Raw genomic sequence first — 20,380 nt, forward strand, 5'->3', positions numbered from 1 at the left:
GGGCAAGGGGAAGGGGGCTGACAGTCTCAGATGGGATATCTTGAGGTCACAAAGCTTTACAATAAAATATTATTATCTACGAATAGGAGGTAGAGGATATCAATACTGACAATTTTCCTTTGAAAGCAATCTGGAAAAGTTGCCCTCAAAACAACAATGACAATAACAAAACCAAGCCTTAGTCCCACTAAGTTGCCCTCAAAAGTTGCTTTTTAATCTTTTGAAGGCTGCTTGGGTTAAAATCTTAACTGTTGATAATTTGATGGAAAAAAAGGGGCTGTGCACAGTAAATAGGTGTTTTTTGTGCAAGGAGGACAGCAGAGGAAGTAAACCATCTACTTTTACACAGTCAGCAGGTAAAGGACTTGTGTAGCTTGATCTATGTAGCTTAGGGCATCAAATGGGTGGTGGCTCAGAACCTCATAGTGCTTTATTCTGTCTGATCTGGAGAGAGCAAAACTTTAGAGCTTTGATGGTATTGAGTCTTTGGAGAAACCAAAGAATATATGGTTCACCATCTTACATTTTTTGTGTGAGGGGCCCTTTTTGTGACAGCCTGAATCCTTTGTCTAGTTTATAGACACTTTTTTTTGGTTCCTTATTGATGTATTTCTCTGATGTCTATAGGTGTCTCCCCCTTGGATATTTTAAGCAATACAACATTAATCATCAAAAAAAAAAAAAAAACAAGAGCTATCAGAATTAGTGAGATCAAATAATATATTTGGTATTGATTTTAACCTTCTAAACAATTATCCAGGTAATTGCCAGAGAGGCTTGTGCATTTTATTTTTAGTTCAGTAATGGATTTCAAAGCAACCCTTCACGTAACAACTGCATTCAAGCTGATGTAAATACTTTGTCAATCAAAAGAAGCCTTCGTACATCTATATAAGAAGGATATTAATATTATTAGCCAAACATATGTGCTTGAGTATTTCTGGGTGTGTGTAGACATTAAGATGCAAATACCTTCAACTCTGTTAGAATTCAGTGTTTAAATATCTAATTGTTACACTGTTTAATGCCAATGGATTCCACCATGACTTGCCTAACTATATTTGTTGACCTTATTGGTCACGCCCGGTTTTGATTATGACAAATACTCATTGTATCTAATGAGCGTTTGAGTTTTTGTGCAGGAATCAAGAATGATAAGATCAAGATGTGCACAAAAGCAAGAAAGGCTTGAAGACAATTTCATAACTCTTAATTGTAATAATTTTCAGTAAAATTGTCTGTAATAGTAATTAGGGTTCTTCGGTTTGTAATAAGCACACACATCACAAACATGATTTAATTTGCAAGCTCAAACCGAACCATAGAAAGACCTCAGGGTGAACCTTTGGTTGACCGAAGGTCGACCGACACCGGACTTTTTCGGTGATCTCAAATTGGACCCCAAGTGACCTTAGGACACTCACCTTTGCACTTGTATGTAATAGGCACTTGAATAGGGTTTATATGTTGCAAGAAGGGACCGAAATGCACAATTGGTGCACTTTCGGTCGACCGGCCAACTCAGTTCAATTTGGCCCGGTCGACCGAGCCCTTATAGGTCATTTGACCTCGGTCGACCGAACCACCTGGGAGTCAACAGTTTGACCTCCCAGTCGACCGACCAGATTTGAACTCCAACTACCTGGTCGACCGAAGGGTCTTGGGAGAATTCCCAGCGGTCTGGTCGACCGAGCCCTGTAGTTCAAAAAGGCCCCGGTCGACCGAACCTCGGTGTTTTTTGAAAATCGCCCTTGCCCGGTCGACCGACCACTCAGTTCAAAATGCCCCCGGTCGACCGAGCTACTTGAGTCCTGGTCGACCAAACCACTTCTGGTCGACCGGACCTCTCGGGTTGGTCCCATTTTTACCGTGGTTAATATTTTTCTAAATAGGGTTAAAATGCCTTAAACGTCATTAGACTTTTCTAACAATACCCTATAGGTCCCCAACGGTCATATTTTCTCCCTTGCCTATATATATGAGTTCATTTGCAAAGATTAACAGAGATTAGCCACCTTGATTAGGGAAGAATTCTCTGAAAAATAAAAACCCTATACTACTCATTTTATTACTCAAACCACTCATACTTGCCTTCTAGCATTGCCTACATATTTTGTAAGTTGATTGAGTGTTTTGTTTAATAGGTTTGCTCTCCTTATGCTACTTGTTTGATGTGATTTTCTTGAGAGCCAAACCTTAGGATTCTTAGGAGGCTTTTGCTAATAAGCATTTCCTAAGAAAACTTTGTTAGATCTTCTAAGCTTGCATCTTCATTGCAAGATCTTAAGAAGAGGGTATTTTCATTTTGGTTGCAAAAACATTTTCAAATATCTACTGTGTTTTTATCTTGAAAATATTTGATGAGATATTTGTTAGTGTGATAAAATCTTTGTTGCAATATTCTTTCACTCATATATTATTTGCTGAATACAAAGATTACACGTCTTTTGCAAACCAAGCATATACATCGTTTAATACATACATGCTTGAGATATCTTAATGATTGAAATACATAAGACTTGACATCTTTGTGTGAAACTATTTGTTGAATATCTTGTGATACAAAGATTGTTTGTTTGACACTCTCACGTACGCTTTACACCGATAGAAAATACCTTTGAGAGTTGAATCATCTAGACCACATTGAGCTTACATATTATTTCATATTTGTGGTGTATATTATTGCGCGCATCCGGGTACATATCTGTTTTACACGAAAGCACAATCACTGTACCATTTGATTGTAATACACTTTGGTTGTATTTCCAGGCACGGGCCTGAAGAGGGAGACTAGCCCTGGAATAGTCCCGGATTGGCTTAGACCCCGTTAAGAAAGCTAGGTGCGTCGTCCTGTTAAGGCGTGTAGGTTGAGGTCAGCCCCGCTAATTGACCTGGTTAAGGTTGAGGTTAGCCCTGTGTTAATTTGACCTGATTGTAAACGGTGCCGCTCCACCCTTAAGTGAGCTATTAGTGGAATCCTCTAACTTGCGAGCTTGAGGCGGGGACGTAGGCACTGTTGGCCGAACCTCGATAACATATCGTGTGTTTATTTACATTTCTGCACTTTACATTTACCGCACGCGTATGTTATTATGTGAATGATGCGCTTAACTTAAATTTCCACATATCTTTTATATCTGCGCATTTGGAATTATATAGACCAACCCTAGGTTGTTTTATACGAGCATTTTATTTAACCTAGGTGATAAATTTGAAAATTCCAATTCACCCCCCCTCTTGGGAATACACCAATTCTAACAATATTTACCCAACCTGCATCCCTACTGTTCCCGAATCTTTAGCCTGATTGGCCAACATGACATTGGCTCTATTCAGGTTAAATCACTCAATCCTCAAATTCTTTTCTTTTCCTGTTATCAATTATAAGAAATTGACTAGATGGGGAATAAAAATAGCATATTTCCAACAGGAACCTGAGATGAGGATGAGAATCGGAGAGATTTCAAGCATGGGTGATAGGCCCACTCATTAGCTAGTCTCATCACTCATAGTGTAGAATTCAAAAAGAAAAAGAGCAATTTTCAAACTGCAATATATCAGAGAAGAAATTAAATATGTCCAAGGATGCACACACTAGATTCCTCTATCATATTAATAGTAGAAACAAGTATGTCCAGACAAATGGATTCTCAAATGTAAACAGCCATACATCTTTTGAGGTTTCTTAGCAAAATGTAAAAGGTGCCCCACTTCTCAAAGCTTAACAAGCCATGTTATAGAAATGTGCAACACCTACTTCACAAGGCTCCCAGTCTCTCACGCCATATCAGGGGTCAAGTAGTAGTTAGTATTTGTAAGTATGTGCTAAAATAGATGCTGAATACCAGCACGTACATACTGACCCAAAGAAGTGATATTCAGTAAAGGGTAGGGGCATTAAAAACACCAATAAAGTACCACAAACAAGATAACCTATATGTACAAGTTTATGATCGAAATAGAACAAGTAAAGGAGACTTGGCATTAAGTGAACCTCTCAATCATAGCTGGGTGATGTACTTGCTTTCTAAACAAACAAAACCAAGCCTTAGTCCCACTAAGTGGGGTCGGCTATATGAATCATTTTCCGCCAATTTATGCGATCATGGACCATTTCTTTTGATAGATTCAAGGATATTAAATCCTTACTCACTAACTCCTCCCAAGTTATTTTAGGTCTACCCCTACCCCTTATACTGCCCCCCACAGTAACTAAGTCACTCTTCCTCACAGGTGCACTATAAGGCCTACGTTACAAGTGTCCATACCATCTGAGTCGTCCCTCCCTTATCTTATCTTCTATAGGAGCTACACCTAACTTACCACGAATATGTTCATTCCTTAATTTATCTTTCAATGTTATATCACTCATCCATCTAAGCATTCTCATCTCGGCAACTTTTACTTTTTGGATATTATGTTTCTTCGTCGCCCAACATTCCGATCCATATAGCATAGCTGGTCTTATAGTTGTCCTATAAAACTTCCCTTTCAATTTTAAGGGTATTCTACGATCACATAGCACACTTGAAGCACTTCTCCATTTTACCCAACCTGTTTTAACTCTATGCATTACATCATCTTCAATTTCTCCTTCAACTTGTATAATAGATCCAAGTTATCGAAATCTACAAGTGCTATTTATTTCTTCATCATCAAGTTTAACTTTGTCTCCAATATTCCTCCTATCATTACTAAAATTACATTTCATATATTCTGTTTTATTTTTACTTATCCTAAAGCCTCTAGATTCCAAAACTTCTCTCCATAATTCTAACTCAGCCTCTACTCCGTCCTTAGTTTCGTCAACTAATACAATATCATCTACAAACAACATACACCATGGAACCTAATTTTGAATACTCTTAGTCAATTGGTCCATCACTAAAGCAAAAAGATAAGGACTCAAAGCAGATCCTTGATGTACACCTATGGTAATTGGAAATTCTCTAATTTCTCCATCTATAGTCCTTACACTAGTCATTACTCCATCGTACATATCCTTAATGACATCGGTATACCTACAACATACACCCTTTTTTTTCTAAAACCCACCATAGAACTTCCCTAGGTATCCTATCATATGCTTTCTCAAGGTCAATAAATATCATATGCAAGTCCCTCTTCTTTTCCCTAAACTTTTCCATTAATCTTCTTAAAAGATAAATAGCTTCTGTGGTAGATCTCCCAGGCATAAAACCAAATTGATTTTCTAAGATCTTCGTTTCTAACCTTAATCTTTGTTCAACTACTCTTTCCCATAGTTTCATCGTATGACTCATAAGTTTAATTCCCCGATAGTTATTACAATTTTGAATATCTCCTTTATTTTTGTATATAGGTATTAAAGTGCTTTTCCTCCATTCATCTGGCATTTTCTTAGTTTTTACAATTGTATTAAATAAATTAGTTAACCATATAATTTCGTTATCACCCAAGCATTTCCAAACTTCAATTGAAATGTTATCTAGTCCCATAGCTTTCCCATTTTTTATCCCTTTTAGTGCAAACTTAACTTCATTAACTCTAATTTTGCGAATAAATCTTATATTTTTAGTCTTTTCCTCATTTGACAATTCTAAGTTTAAGCCTTCTATTTGTTTTTCGTTAACTCTAATTATTTGTACTTGCTTTCTGTTTCATTCAATTTTTCACATTTCAATTAAACTGTTAATTGTTTCCTCTTTCAGAGGAAAATATCATATTACACAACTGGAGAGGTTGACAAGTTGGTTGGAAATCCAGGTCATTGCCCTGATGGCTTATCAAAAAATAAAGAAAAAAAAACAAGACTAAGCCTTGAATTTTAAAGAGCAAGAATTACCAAATGAAAAGGAAAACTCTGAAGGAAAGAAACTACAGACAAACATAATGAGTTTCAAATAATTAAGATAATACAGCCCATAAATCAACAGACCTGCAATTGTAAGAGCCTAGACCTGCAGCATTCCAACTTCAAGCATAGATCAGCCAACGCAAGCAATATTCCTTGGATGCGTTTAGGCTGCAACAGGTCCCGCTCCAAATGTTTGCCAAGTTTATCAACAGCATCTGCCTCAAATGCTAGTTTCTGTAAATCCTCCTTTTCAGCAATCAAAGAGGACAAAGCAAAGCAAGCTTCATCTCCAACTTGACTAGGATCATCAAGAAGCTCAAGCAATATCAGTATCAATTTAGTTTTGATTCCTACATCTTGCAGATAGCAAGGAGAGGAGTTCCTTATGACAATCAGGCATATGCAGGCAAGTAATCTTGTCCGGGGATACCGATCTTTTGTTAACTCAGTTACAGCATTCAAGGCTCTTCCACTTTCAGGTTCAACAAAGTTTGAAATGACTTCAGCATTGTTCTTGATAATTATAGCTAGAGACTCTAAAGTAGCATCTCTCTGATTTAAAGAACCTTCAAGAAGACTAATAAGCTTCTTTAAAGCCCCAGCATCGCACAATGCTTTCTGCTCAGTGCTTGTCTGACAAGAATGTGTTATGATGCTTACACCAAGTCCAACAAGATTTTCATTCGCACTATTCAATAATGAAATAAGAAATTCCACATTTTTCCCTTGTAGAAAATCATACTTTGGAGCCAATTTCGATTGATAAATCATTCGAAGCGAACGTGCACTAGCATCCACAACCTGACAAGCAAACAAAACCATCCAAATATGATTCAGAACCAAAGAATCAGATGACCCTTTAAAAGCAGACAATATGTAAGAATTTTGGATCTATTCTGCAATTATTTAAACAGATCACAATCAGAGAACTCACTATTAAAATGCATAACACGGTAAGCAAAAGTAACAAATCAAGAAATGGCTGAAAGGATTGAAAACCAGTTTTTTCGCTGTTACATGAGATCCAAATTCAAATCATGTTACATGAATAACAGACCACAAAAAACCACCTAAAAGTAGGATACCGTGCCAAATGATTAAGCAGTGAAATCTTGCAAAACTAATAACAGGCTAAAGATCCCACTGAACAATGTAGATATTATAGGTATAATAACAGGCTTAAATGACTTTGTGTTCATTTCATTATCACTGCTCCAACATATTTTCCCAAACAGCTACCAGAGCAAGTATCATGCTGTAAGAAATAAGCCCCCAACTCAAAAAACCAGAGGCAACGCATGGTTCAGTCTTCAATCACCAAAGGTGTGAGGCATTCTTCACTAGAGTGATAGACACAGATCGCCAGACAGAATCCTCATTAGGCCTCTCAATTTCTAGAAAGTGAATAATTAATTAAAGATGTGACGTAGGACAGGTAAGGGTGACCTAGTCCTACGGTTTCAACCCTCACACAAGCACATACACTCAAGACATTTTGATTTAAAAACTCAATTAACTAAACATAAACACAATAAATCAAGCTTCATTTCACATGTTGTTGAATTTTTAAACAGTGTATGATGCTGATCAGATTTAAGTCCCAAGAGTTCTTTCACAAAGGAATCAAGTTAAATACGGAAACGATGCTATTTCAATATTTCAAGAATAAAGTTCTATTGTTAGCAAGCAATATTCCCACAATTGATTTTAAACTAGCAAGTATCAATATTGCAATCTATGGTTTCAAAGGGCTTTTCAAATATGTAATTTCAGATTTCCAGCAAAGGCTTCAATATAAGCAAGGGTTTACAATATATAGCAAGGATTCAAACACAAGTACTAAAATTACCAAGAGGATTGTTTGGACGACTTGACGTTGTTGAACACAAGTCTTAGACCACGCCAGAAAATTCCTTGGAACAAGCTTTGAAACACCGAGACGAACGCAGCAATGTAATGGAGGGGAAGTGGCCATGTGGGGGGGGGGGGGGTGGTGTGGCCGTGTGGATGTGTTGGAGGATAGTTAGAACTCGTTTGAAGTTCTTCGTGCACACTTTGAAATATGGATATGTATGCAGCAAATGAAATGATGGATTGGTGGCCTTGGGGTGTATCTTGGTGATGACCGTGCAGGTGATGGAGGGAAAGGTGTGAAGGTGCGATAGGGATAGAGTCGCTGGATAGACTAGTGGTCTCTCACCACCTGATCTCTGAGGAGAACAACGTAGCCTCTCACTACACAATCACAAGGATTGAACAAAGCTTAACAAGCTTCACAAAGGAAATACCCTTTAATTCAATATCAATACTCTTCTCTCTACATATAGTTCTTACGATGAAGGGGTATATATAGCTAGCATGGGGGGACAAAGCATTAATAAACTTAGCTAACATGGGGGGACAAAGACATTAAACAACTAATAATTCCCACACAAGCATGGGAGACACAAATAATAAAGACACCAACTTACTAGACACATTAATTAATCTTACAAGTTACTAACAAAATAAATGCTCCCACTTTCTAGACACAATAAATACTAAGCACAACTTACTAACACTCCAACTCACTAGACATACTCACACAATTTCCTAACATACACATGCAAGCAAGTTTTCTTGCATGTGTTACAAATTAAATACAAACAAAAATAAAAGGGAGGCCCAATTCCGTGTGGGGCCCAATGGAGCCGTGTGGGGCCCACATGGGTCTTGAACTCGGACTTACTTCGGCATCTCTACTCAGGTCTTTCTCACACTGAAAAGTCTTCAAAACAAGTCTTCAAATAATCCATTCAAAATCTACAAACAATTATGAATCGATGTGGACATCAGGAGGTTGCCCACGTGTCATGATTTCGGCAAAGGAAATATGGACATCGTGAGGTCATCCACGTGTCACAACATCTGAAAATGACATAAACATGCTGATCCCCATCAAGATGAGCAATGAGCAAATACAAAGCAAAAGTGCAAATATTCTCTTGCGCCACTGCCTTTCACCAACATAACTTAGTCCACATTCCTATCCTCATTAGGCCTCTCAATTTCTAGAAAGTGAATAATTAATTAAAGATGGACAATGAGCAAATAAAAAGCAAAAGTGCAAATATTCTATTGCGCCACTGCCTTTCACCAATATAATTTAGTCCCCATTCCTATCCAAATGGGTAGTATATGCCAAGAGACATTTGCAGTCTCGTTGACAACCAATGCCCTTGCATGTTTAGAGATTGAATGCTACTTTAGCCAATTATCTTTCTAGATCACCCATAGCTGACAGTTCGTCCCAGCATTTCACATGGCAATATATTCTATCATACTACTTTTTTTTTTTTTTTTGGTACACCTCATGCATACTTCTTCACATATCTCTCTTCCTTACATTTGTTCATCAAAGAAGGTGATCCCAAAAGGAAGGGGGAAATGGCGACAAGAAACCATATTTCTGGTTGGCTGCCACATGGTTCTCCAAGGTGGATTCTTTCCACGGTGCACTTGTTTCCAATGTGATCTTTCCTCTTCAAAATCACAATAATGTCAGCAGCCTTTCTCCATGATCAGAAATTCAGTAGAATAACAGTTGAATCACTAATCTACATTATGTACCATGCAATTTTCTGTATGTACAAATAAAAAAAAATTTGTTGGAATTCTATATTCACTCAAGGCATTTCCAACATTTGTCCAGGCATTTCAATCTATATCCAAAACCATCTCCTCTTTAGAAGCATTTTTTCGCCATCACATATTTATCATATGGGAAATGTCCCATCAAAATAGATTTTTGGCTGATTGAAGTAGCATATGAAACAGTCATTTTAAGGATCTCAAGGCCTTCGCTCTTACAGATCATATATCTTATAAAGTCACAAGTTTTATTTAAGTCAGAACAGAAACAGAAAACCAAAAATTTAACCAATTAAGTCAATACTCTTCACAAATTGAAATAATTGCACTCAGAGCAGCACATTTGAGTCACCCACTTGCAGGGACCATCTGTAAAGTTATGTCAATTACTCAGTAGTATATAAAGGAAAGGGATGATCCCTGATGTGAAATAAACTGAGGAGGCTTTTTTTCTATCAACTAACAGGCAACAAAACTAGAAGCTAGCACCTCCTGGCAACCTGCCTCGGATACCATGTTAGGTAACCACTTGAACAAAAAGCTAAATTAGGGATCAACAATGTATATCAAGATTTAACATATATAAATTAGGGAATGCTCCAAAACTGATTTTTCTTGCATGTTACCTTCTTCCTTCCTCACTGCAGCCTACCCCTTTTTCTGATAAAATGAAGAAAATTTTATCAATGAGAGAGAAAAGTACAAAGAAAGCAGGACAAGATATCCTCCTACTACAAAATAGAAACAAAAACAAAAGCCCTCAAATTTCTTTGGATATCAAGCAGCTGTGCTCCTTTATGCAAACAAACAGCACAGCACCAAAGTGAAGCCAAAAAATTTCCCCTACTCCACACATTACTAGCCCATAATTTACAACAGTCCTTAAAACACTTTGCAAGGTTATTTCCAAGTGCATCATTGATAAAGACCGCAACCGTAGCATGAACAGCTGAGATTAAAGTCTAGCATAAAATATGAACTATATTTTAGTAAGTTTAGTAAATGGCTAAAACAACATTCCTAAGATCATTAAACCCTGATTCATAAACATATGATGGATTCTATAGTATTGCCAAGTAAAGTGTCATGCCATACAGTTAATAACACTTGGCATCTCTAGTATGATATTTGAGAATAATTTTGTGCCTGTGCTCTAACCCATACCATTTCTAGTGCAGCATCATTCACAGCATGATTATCCAATAAATTGGAGTAAAATAGCTTCATAGAAACACTGGTAGTTGTACTCATATAAGAAACATTACAGGCTTGACCTTTGTTAAAGATAGCATCCTTAAAGGTGGCTACATAAAACCAGTTTTAAAACAATGAACAGTGACTAGTTCCATATGGTTCAACCAGAACCAGCTGGGTGGGTCATACTGATAAACTGATTTGGAGCAAACCAGGCTCAAACTCGGCCAGACCTGGACAGACCTGTAGATCCAGTCAGGTTGTTTCAGCCCAAAAATTATCGCCCATGGTGCTTGAACAACCACCTCCTATGGAAATGAGACAATATTGAGCACCAAACCAGTGTAATCCTTTCGTCATTTTACTGAACAAAAAGATAAATACAAGAACACTCTGCATATATATATATATATATACACACACACATATACATTACTTGAATCAATTATTTTTTTCTCAGTGCCTTCTAGCATATGTTTTATTCCTTACTAATAATATTAGTAATTATACTACTTCTAAACGCATAAAGTCTTTTCTTTGGTAATCGTCTGTGAAGAATTTTTTTTAAAATCAATTTTACCCTTATCAATTTACTTCTTGAGAAGGGGAGCCTTGGTGCAATGGTAGAGTTGACACCGTGTGACCAGAGGTAACGGGTTCAACTTCTCTCCTTCATGATGAGTGGCTTTCCCAGCAATTTCATACCAAACATGCCTTCTTAGAGAATATAATAGTTCACCACCCCAAATGCTATTGTTTATAGCACAGTGCTGTCTCAAGGAAGTTCTCCACCTATTTGCACCAAGGATGGCATGCAAAGAAATGACAAATGCTTCATCGATTCCACAATTTCCATTCAAAGAAAGGCTTGATGTCTTTAATTTCATTGAGTTTTTCTTCAAACAGCTTACAAAAATCAAGCATTTTATAAATTTTGAACAAGATTGGGGCAAAAGACCCCATGGAAATTAACTAAAATTGCTATAATATAAATTCGAATGACATCATTATCCTATCTTCCTTTCCCTCTCCCCCCCTCCCCCCCCCCCCCCCTCAGGGTGCACAATCTACCATACATCTACTCTCATTTTGGAATTTTTTTGTGTGCTTTTTTTTTTTTTTTGGTTTAGGGCAACTATACTTTAAGATAAAGGTAGAGATTTTTTCTAGATTCATTCAATCCAAAAGAGCCATTTCAATATAAGAGCCAAATGCTAGTGAAAAACAAAAAGTCCTCTCAAAATGTCATTGTAGCACCTTCTAGAACTTGTTTTGTCGAATTTTCCCATTTCTCTTTAGATTTTGAATCTTCAAATGTCATGTCTACAGTGGAGCTAACTGTATTTCCAAAGGATCCAATGGGTCTAGCATATACATGCACTTGACTCCAAAATGTCATGGATTGTTAAAACCTTCATTGTGGCATATAGAAGCATGCATGTTCTATTGAATAGGCTTTAGTGATATGTTTTTTTCTTGCATTGTGATACCATATAATTAACTTAAGTTTTTACCCTCACCCCTCCCCCCTTTTTTTCTATATGGGGCAGCAAAAATGTTTTTCTTTGGGTTAATTATATAGAATTTTTTCATTAAATAAAAAAAATCACCTTACCATGTATGCTCATAATTTGGATTATTATTTTAAAATCCAATTTAAAAGTCTCATGGAATTCGGTTGTTTGCCTTTAGATATGGACATTGAAGATCTATGCAATGGTTAAATAAAAGGCACTGCAATTACCTCGAACAGAGAGAGACAAATAGAGAAAGAGAGCAGCTTGATGTGGACAGAGAAAGAGAGCAGCTTGATGTGGACTGATGCAATGATGGGAAATTATGGGAGAAATACAAAACAACAAGCAATAGAAGGGATAATCCATTAAGTAGAGGATTTCAGACCTATTAGTCTAGTCTCTAGTGTCTATAAGATTATCACCAAAATTCTAGCTTATAGGTTGAGTGCGGTGCTAGATAAGACTATTTCTACAGCTCAAAGTGCCTTTGTTTTGTATGGGGGGGATGGGAGGGCAAATTGTGGATGCTATTTTGGCAGCTAACGAGGTAGTGAAGGATATTTGTTGGAGGAAGACGAGGGGTTTTATTTTCAAATTGGATTTGGAGAAGACCTATATTAGAATTAGTTGGACTTTTCTTGATAAATTTTTTTGTGAGAAACGGTTCTAGTGAGCATTGGCACAGGTGGTTTGTGGGTTGTTTATCTAATGTGTGTTTCTCAGTAGTAATGAATGGGGAACCTAAGTTCTAGTTTAGGGCATTGAGAGGCATTAGACAGGGAGATCATCTTTCCCATTTTTTGTTCTTAATAGTCGATTTATTGAGTAGAATGGTCGATAGAGTTGTGGATAGGGGGGTGGTGAGAGGGTTAGAAAGAAGGGGGGGGGGGGGGGGAGGGAGTTGTGGTCTCTTATCTTCAATTTGCAAATAATCCCCATTTCTTTTTAGAAGACCACAAGCCTTCTTTTAATTGCGTTCTCAGCATCCTCAAAGTTATTGAGAGAACTTCGGGGCTCAAAATAAATATGGGAAAAGTGGTTTAGCAAATATTAATATGTTTGTTGATCGAGATGTGTTGCAGTATATTACAGTGACATCCAACTTATGTAGGGGTCCCATTGGGGGGCAATCCTAGACATGAGGTTTTTTAGAACCCGGTAATGGAGAGAGTTGCTAAGAGGCTTGACGGTTGGAAGGGGGCTCTTTTTTCCTTAGGGGGTAGAATCACTCTCATCTATGCCTGCTTATCTAGTATCCCATTATATTATTTGTCTGTTCGTAGAATGCCAGTAGAGATTGCTAAAAGATTGAGAAAATCATGAGGGATTTCTTGTGGTCTGAGGTCAGAGGCTTTAGGGATCATTTAATAAGATGGGATGAGGTTTGTAGTTCTAAATTGGAGGGAGGGCTGGTCTTGGAAATTTTGTGTCTAAAAACATTGCCATTTTAGCTAAGTCATTATGGCATTTTCCTATAGAAGATCTCTCCCTTTGGCATAGTGTGATTAGAAGCAAGTACAAGATGGGTGAGAATGGGTGGGGTACCAATGTTAGTTTGAGATGTTCATCAGAGAGCCCTTGGAGATCTATTTCTCAATTTTATCACTTGTTTACGCCTCTCATTAAATTTGTGGTGGGGATGGGTTCACGGATTCAATTTTAGAAAGATCTGTGGTTGGGGAATGATATCTAGCCACATCTTTTCTGTGTCTCTTTTGTTTGAGCTCTGGCAAGATAGTATGATTTCTCTCTTTGTGGTTGATTCGGGTAGCCTTTTGGGTTCTTGGAATTTTCATCTTAGAAGACCTTTTAACGATAGAGAACTATTCGAACTTCCATCCTTGTTATTGTTATTGAACAATTGTCATCTTTCTTCAGCTAGGGATACTTGGAAGGCCTTATCTCCAGATGTATGTGTTATGATATTTGAATTCGGAAACGACACCTCATTTATTTTTACCCTGTGAATATAATTGGAAAATTTGGAATAATTTATTTGGTGTGATGAGAGAATCTTGGGTCTGTCCAGCGTTGGTGGAGGAATTGTTGTCTATTTCTTTTGAGGTGTTTGGTAGAAGGAAGGAGAGGATGACACTATGGAAACATCGTATTTTTGCAGTGTTGTGGGATTAAAGTTGGAGAATAATGCATGTATTTTTTTCAGGGAGAAAATAGAATTGGCAGCTGGTTTGGGAGAAGATTCATTACCTGGATTCTTTACAGTGTGGGGTTCGGTTGCTTTAAGGGAGTTAGTTTTTCTGATATTTCATGAGATTGGAGGAATCTTCTATTCTTAATTTTATGTTTTTTCTAGTTTTGTTTTATTAGTTTGTTTTTTCTGGATTTTCCCACAATTTTGACAGATGAATTCTTTTTCTCCCTTTTTATGAATTCTCCTCTTATCAATGAAATCTCTTCTTTTGTTATCAAAAAAAAAAAATTGTGAAGATTAATGAGATCTCATGGAATTTAGGTGTTTTCCGTTAGATATGGAGATCAAAGATATATTCAATGGTTAAGTAAAGGTACTACAATTACCCTGAACTTGAAGAGAGAGAGAGAGAAAGAAATTGGATGCGGAATTATGCAATGATGGGAAATGATGGGACAAGTACAATATGATAAGAAATGGTATGGACAAATATTGTGAAGATTGATTAAATAATATATTCTGTATAAATTAATTTACCGAGAGGAATTTTGAGAAAGATTGAACTAATTCACATGAAAGCAAACTGCATTAAGGAGAATTTGGTCGAGATTGTAATTTTGAGGAAGGAACATATCTTGGTGATACTCTAAATTTTGCAGCAAAAGAAAAATGCTCAGAGGATATCCATTTTCTTTGCTTTACATTTATAGAGAAATAAGCAAATCATTGATTTGTCATTTTAATATTTGTGCATACGACAACAACAAATCAAGCCATAAGTCCCACTAGGTGAGATTGGCTACATGAATCCTTTTCACCCAATTTACACGATCATAGGCAATTTCCTCCGACAAATTCAAGGCTACTAAATCCTTACTCACTATCTCATTTCAACATATTTTAGGTCTACCCCTACGCTTCTATTGCCCCTCATAATAACTAGCTCACTCCTTCTCACTAGTGCAGTATTTGGCATACATTACAAATGCCCAAACCATATGAGCTGCTCCTCCCTTGCCTTATCTTCTACAGGAGCTCTACCTAATTTACCACAAATCTGTTCATTCCTTAATTTATCTTTTAATGTTATACCCCTCATCCACCTTAGCATTCTCATTTCAGAAACTTAAACTTTTTGGATACGTACTTTTTTAGTTGCCCAACATTTTGATCCATATAATATAGCTGGTCTCACAACTATCCTATAGAAGTTCCCTTCTAATTTTAAGGGTATTCTACAATCACAGCACACATGAAGCATTTCTCCATTTTACCCAACCTACTATAACTCTACGTATTACATTTCTTCAATTTCTCCTTCAGCTTGCATAATAGATTATAGATCCAAGGTATCAAAATCTACTAGTGCTACTAATTTCTTGAACATAAAGTTTAATAACCAATTTCCATTTGCATAGTGTTCATTGAGCAAACATCGGCTCAGTTCAGGGCCCTTGATACACAGGCTGCTGCCACTGATTTACAAATCAGCCTCAGTCCTACCAATGTGCAGTACAGCCCCAGCTATGAAGTGATGAATGGAATAGACCCGGAAAGCGCACATTTAAAGGAGCAGGTATCTGATTGGGTGTTACAGAAGGTGAAATTGGTCAGCAAAGCCATTGGTGTGCCTTTCGATGGCTTTGAAGACAAGGCTATGAAACTGTTTGAAGAGATCCAAAAAAAAAAGAGACGAGAGAAGAGAGGAGGCAGAGTGTACTTTTAGGAAACCTTTGGGTAGCAACAAGAAACTGGACACAAACAGGGAGCTAAACACTTGGAATGTTTAGTAAATTATGATAAATTGGGAGGATGCACAGATATGGTGGAGGCAAACAGTAGCTGAGGCTGCATTTTTAAATCTTGTTAAGGAAACCCACCTCCTAGGATGTGAGGAAACTAAATGATAAATCTAAAAGGAGCCTAGTCAAATCCTTTCCCAAGGAGTGGAGAAGTGAAATTGTCTACTTACATGAAACCAAAGTGGAAACTATGGAACAACTTTTAGTCAAAGATCTCTGGAGATGAGCGACTTGCGGTTGGGTCTCCCTTGGTGCTGTGGGTAACATAGGAGGCATTCTTGTTTTGTGGAATCTCAATGTTGTGGAGATGCTGGATCATTCCATCAGCTCCTTCTCTATCTCGTGCTTGTTTAAAAACCAGGACGACGCTTTTCTATGGGTTCTCACCGGGGTCTATAACTTAGGTGAAGGACCTCATAGACACCTTCTCTAGAATGAACTCTTGGAGATAGAAAGCTGATAGGGCGTACCATGGGTTATTAGAGGAGATTTCAACATGGAAAATCTATGAAAGAAGTGGGGGTAGAGTGGAGAATAGTTGCATGAGAGAATTCTTAGACTTCACCAATACGAATGCCCTCACTAATCTTCCACTCATGGGCAGAACTTTCACTTGGTCCAACACTAGAGTGCTGACTTCCTTCTCAAGAATTGATAGATTTCTTACTTCAGTGATTTGGGTACACACTTCCCCTAAGCCTCTCAGAAACTCCTTCCCAAACCCACATCAAACTACTTCCCTATTCTCACTAACACTGGGGGAGTTAAATGGGGGCCAACCCCTTTCAACTTTGAGAACATGCTGCTAAAGCATAATGGCTCTAGGAAACTCATTAAATTATGGTGGTCCACACTTCAAACTAAGGAGAAAGCTAGCTTCGTGCTAGCATCAAAACTGAGGGGGTTGAAAGAAAAGCTCAAGATGTGGAACAAAAGCACCTTTGGAAATTTTCAAGCAAAAAAGACCACTATTCTCAAGGACATCAAGGTTCTTGACGAAAGGGAGCTAAGACAAGGGCTTAGTACTAATGAAAGGGCCAAAAGAGTATTGTTGAAGAAGGAATTGATCAAGATTATTAGCCTTGAAGAGATCTCGTGGAGGCAAAAATTTAGAGCCTTATGGCTCAAAGAGGGAGATTGGAATGCCAAATGTTTCCCCTAGAAAGAGAATGCTCACCACAACTAAACACCATTTCTAGCATTGAAATCAGGGAGAACACCTTGACAAAGGAAGATGAAATAAAAAGACGCATCCACAACTTCTATAAAGCTGTTTATTTTGTATCTAAAAGCTAAAGACCTAGAATGGATGGTATAAATTTTAAATCTCTTAGCCCCTCCATCACAACGTGGCTAGAGGGACCTTTTGAGGAAGCAAAAATCCTCCAAGCCATCAGAGAATGCAATGGAGATAAAGTGCCAGGTCTAGATAGGCGCTCCTCGTCTTTATTTCAATCAAATTGGGGAATGCTCAAGCAAGACTTTATCAACATCAACACCTTTGAGGAATTCTTTAGATCAGGTAGATTCTTTAGCAACATCAATGCCACATTCCTTACTCTCATTCTGGAAAAATCTGAGGCCATTAATAAAAAAGGACTTTTGTCCAATCAACTTGCTAAAGTCCTTGCAACGAGGATCAAAAAAGCCATACCAAAATTCATCAAGCAACATCAACATGCCTTTGTGGCTAAAAGACAGTTCATGTATAAAGACATCAACATATCTTTGTGCTGACAATTCGTAACTCTAGGTGAGCGACATTATAAAAAAATTGAGGCGTGAAGCTAATTCTCTTGACGGGCTAACAGTTGGAGGACCAAGTGTGTGACCAAGATCAATACGGATCATCTGGGTTTGGAAGATGGATCCGAATAGGGTCAAGACGTGGGAGGTAGGATTGGTTCGAAGACACATGAAAAACAATCTAAGGCACGTAAGGCGCGATTATAAGGCCCACTTGAGCAACTGTTAGAGAATAGAGTTTACTCCCACAAGGGAGACAATTTCCGTTCAGGGGGGGAGATTGTCGAGAATTCTACTTGTGAGTTTGTCCCACATAGGAAAAATTGAATGGATGATGGGTGTTTGTATACATGGTTGGGCCCAAGACCCAATAGGTTTAAACTTTTGGGTCAAGTTAGTGCTCACACATATGTATCAAGCCCACCCATGGACTCCTCTGATGCTAACAAGTGGTATCAGAGCTAGTTATCAAGAGGTCCTGGGTTCTAGTCTCGTCGCCCATATTTATTCTATGGTATTTAAAAATTTACTGTATGTTTATCTCTCCAAGTGCTGGCGGCCTGCACGTGCGGGGGAGTGTTAAAGCTTGATATACATTGTTGGCCCACAACCTAATAGTTTAAGTTTATAGGTAAAGTGATAATTTAACATGCAGCCCTCATAGCTAACAAAGTGGTAGAGAATGGGACCCCATTATTGGAAATTCTGAAGAAGGGCTAGCAAGATGGAAAAAAAATTTGCTGTCAAAAGGTGGCAAACTCTCTCTTATTACAAGCACCTTGACAAATCTTCTCATTTCTTTCATGTTCCTCCTACCTCTTCCAACTTTTGTTGCCAAGAGACTTGAAGGAATTTAAAGGAGGTTTCTTTGGGGGGAGCCTGGGGGTGGAATTCAAGTTCCACCTTGGCATGGTGAAGCAACTTATTCGGTCAAGAGGCTAGGGTTTAATGTCCCTCCACATTTTCAATAAAGGCTTTCTTAGGAAATGGTTATGAAGATTCATGATAGAGAAAGATCAAATTTGGCGGGGAATCATCGCCTTGAAATATGGGCTTGAGCATAATGATTGACCTCCAAAGCCAGTAGAGGACCACACGTTGTATGGGTGTGGAAATTTATCAAGGAAGGCCAGAATGACTTCTTTTCTTGTACTAGATTCCATGTGGAGAATGGGATAACATGTATTTTTGGCATGATGTGTGACGCAAGCAGGAGGCCCTTAGTGTCTTATTTCTAGTTATTTACAACTTGGCCTGTGACAAAGATGCCTGCATCAGTCAGCAGATTCAGCACCTCTAAACCTCAAATCAGAAGCTTTTTTTGAAACATTGCCTTCTTTAGAAATGCGGAACACTGGGAACTCCACTCACAGACTTCTATAGCAATTTTTATAACTTCAAAGCACCAAAACAATACAAATCATCCAGTTTGGACCTAGGTAAGAAGGGGATCTTCACCATTAGATCTTTCTAAAGAACACTTTTTCCTTTGGAGTCAAACAGCACCCTCTTGGTCTCAGATATACAAAAGTTACCTTTCTTGCCTATGAGACGAAATATGGTAAGATCTTGACCTTTGATAACTTGCAAAGAAGGGGGTTGTCCGTCACCAACAAATGCCCCCCTTACATGGCTGACGCAAAATCAGTTAAGCAGATTCTCCTTCATTGCCCATGGACCAGGAATCTTTGGCATATGGCTCTGACTTCGAACGGATTAACAGTGAGTTACTGCTAGCTCTGTGGGAGGAGAGCTCTAGTCCTGGAGGGGGATTTGAGTAACAAAGAAGAGGAGGTAGGCCATCTCTCATTCTACGCACAATTTTCTGGTGTGTTTGGAAAGAATGGTACAGGAGAGTGTTTAAAAACTCAATCTCAGCACTCCAGATCAGCAAAGAGCAGTCGTTCATTGTGGTTACCAGCTAGCATAGTGGAATTGTTGTCAATGACTATAATGTAATTTTTTGTTTTTGTGGCACCCTTTGGGGTGGTGGACTTTCTGTACTCTGGGCTAGCATCCCCTTGATGCCCTTCTAATAAATTTCCTTTGTTAATCAAAAAAAAAAATCTATACCACTCAAAGATGTTATTACAAGTAAGAGTAGGAAAACAGTCCACAGGATTTTAGGAAGAAAGCATATCTCTTCGAACAGTTTGGCATTTCTGTGTTAACATTGATTTTTACAAGTGCTGCTCAATTTTATAGCATATTACATACCTTCAATGTTCTCACATTTATCTATACATTTATGGAAATACTCATTCTTTATCTGACAACAATCTGAATCATCATTCAAATTATCTTCCAATGTCAAGTACAACCAATTCCCAAAAGTGAATGCTTTGTAACTTTATTAAGTCCTCGGTCCTCCACAGGCAAAAATACAGTCTTCTAGCACTTCCATGATTAATGCTCAATACACATCACCACTTTCAACATCCTTTTCTCCATTTAGAGCCACTCTTGGCAATATGATCACATCAAAAAAGCAGCAGTTCACAAA

The 20,380-nt window shown here is 37.9% G+C and overlaps 1 protein-coding gene across 9 annotated transcripts in view; it reads right to left on the bottom strand.

Annotated features, from left to right (window-relative positions):
* LOC131147850 (uncharacterized) overlaps nucleotides 1–20,380 on the bottom strand; it is a 57,200-nt gene that overhangs the window by 35,568 nt on the left and 1,252 nt on the right. For all 9 annotated transcript variants that reach the window (XR_009134952.1, XR_009134950.1, XR_009134951.1 and 6 more), the window contains exon 2: nucleotides 5,918–6,637. Coding sequence is in view for 4 of the 9 variants with exons in the window: in XM_058097467.1 (XP_057953450.1) it covers nucleotides 5,918–6,637 (720 nt within the window). In the remaining 5 variants the exon portion in view is untranslated. The remainder of the gene's footprint in view (nucleotides 1–5,917; nucleotides 6,638–20,380) is intronic.

Source organism: Malania oleifera, chromosome 2 (assembly GCF_029873635.1).
Source record: "Malania oleifera isolate guangnan ecotype guangnan chromosome 2, ASM2987363v1, whole genome shotgun sequence".
In the NCBI taxonomy this organism is placed as follows: Eukaryota; Viridiplantae; Streptophyta; class Magnoliopsida; order Santalales; family Ximeniaceae; genus Malania; species Malania oleifera.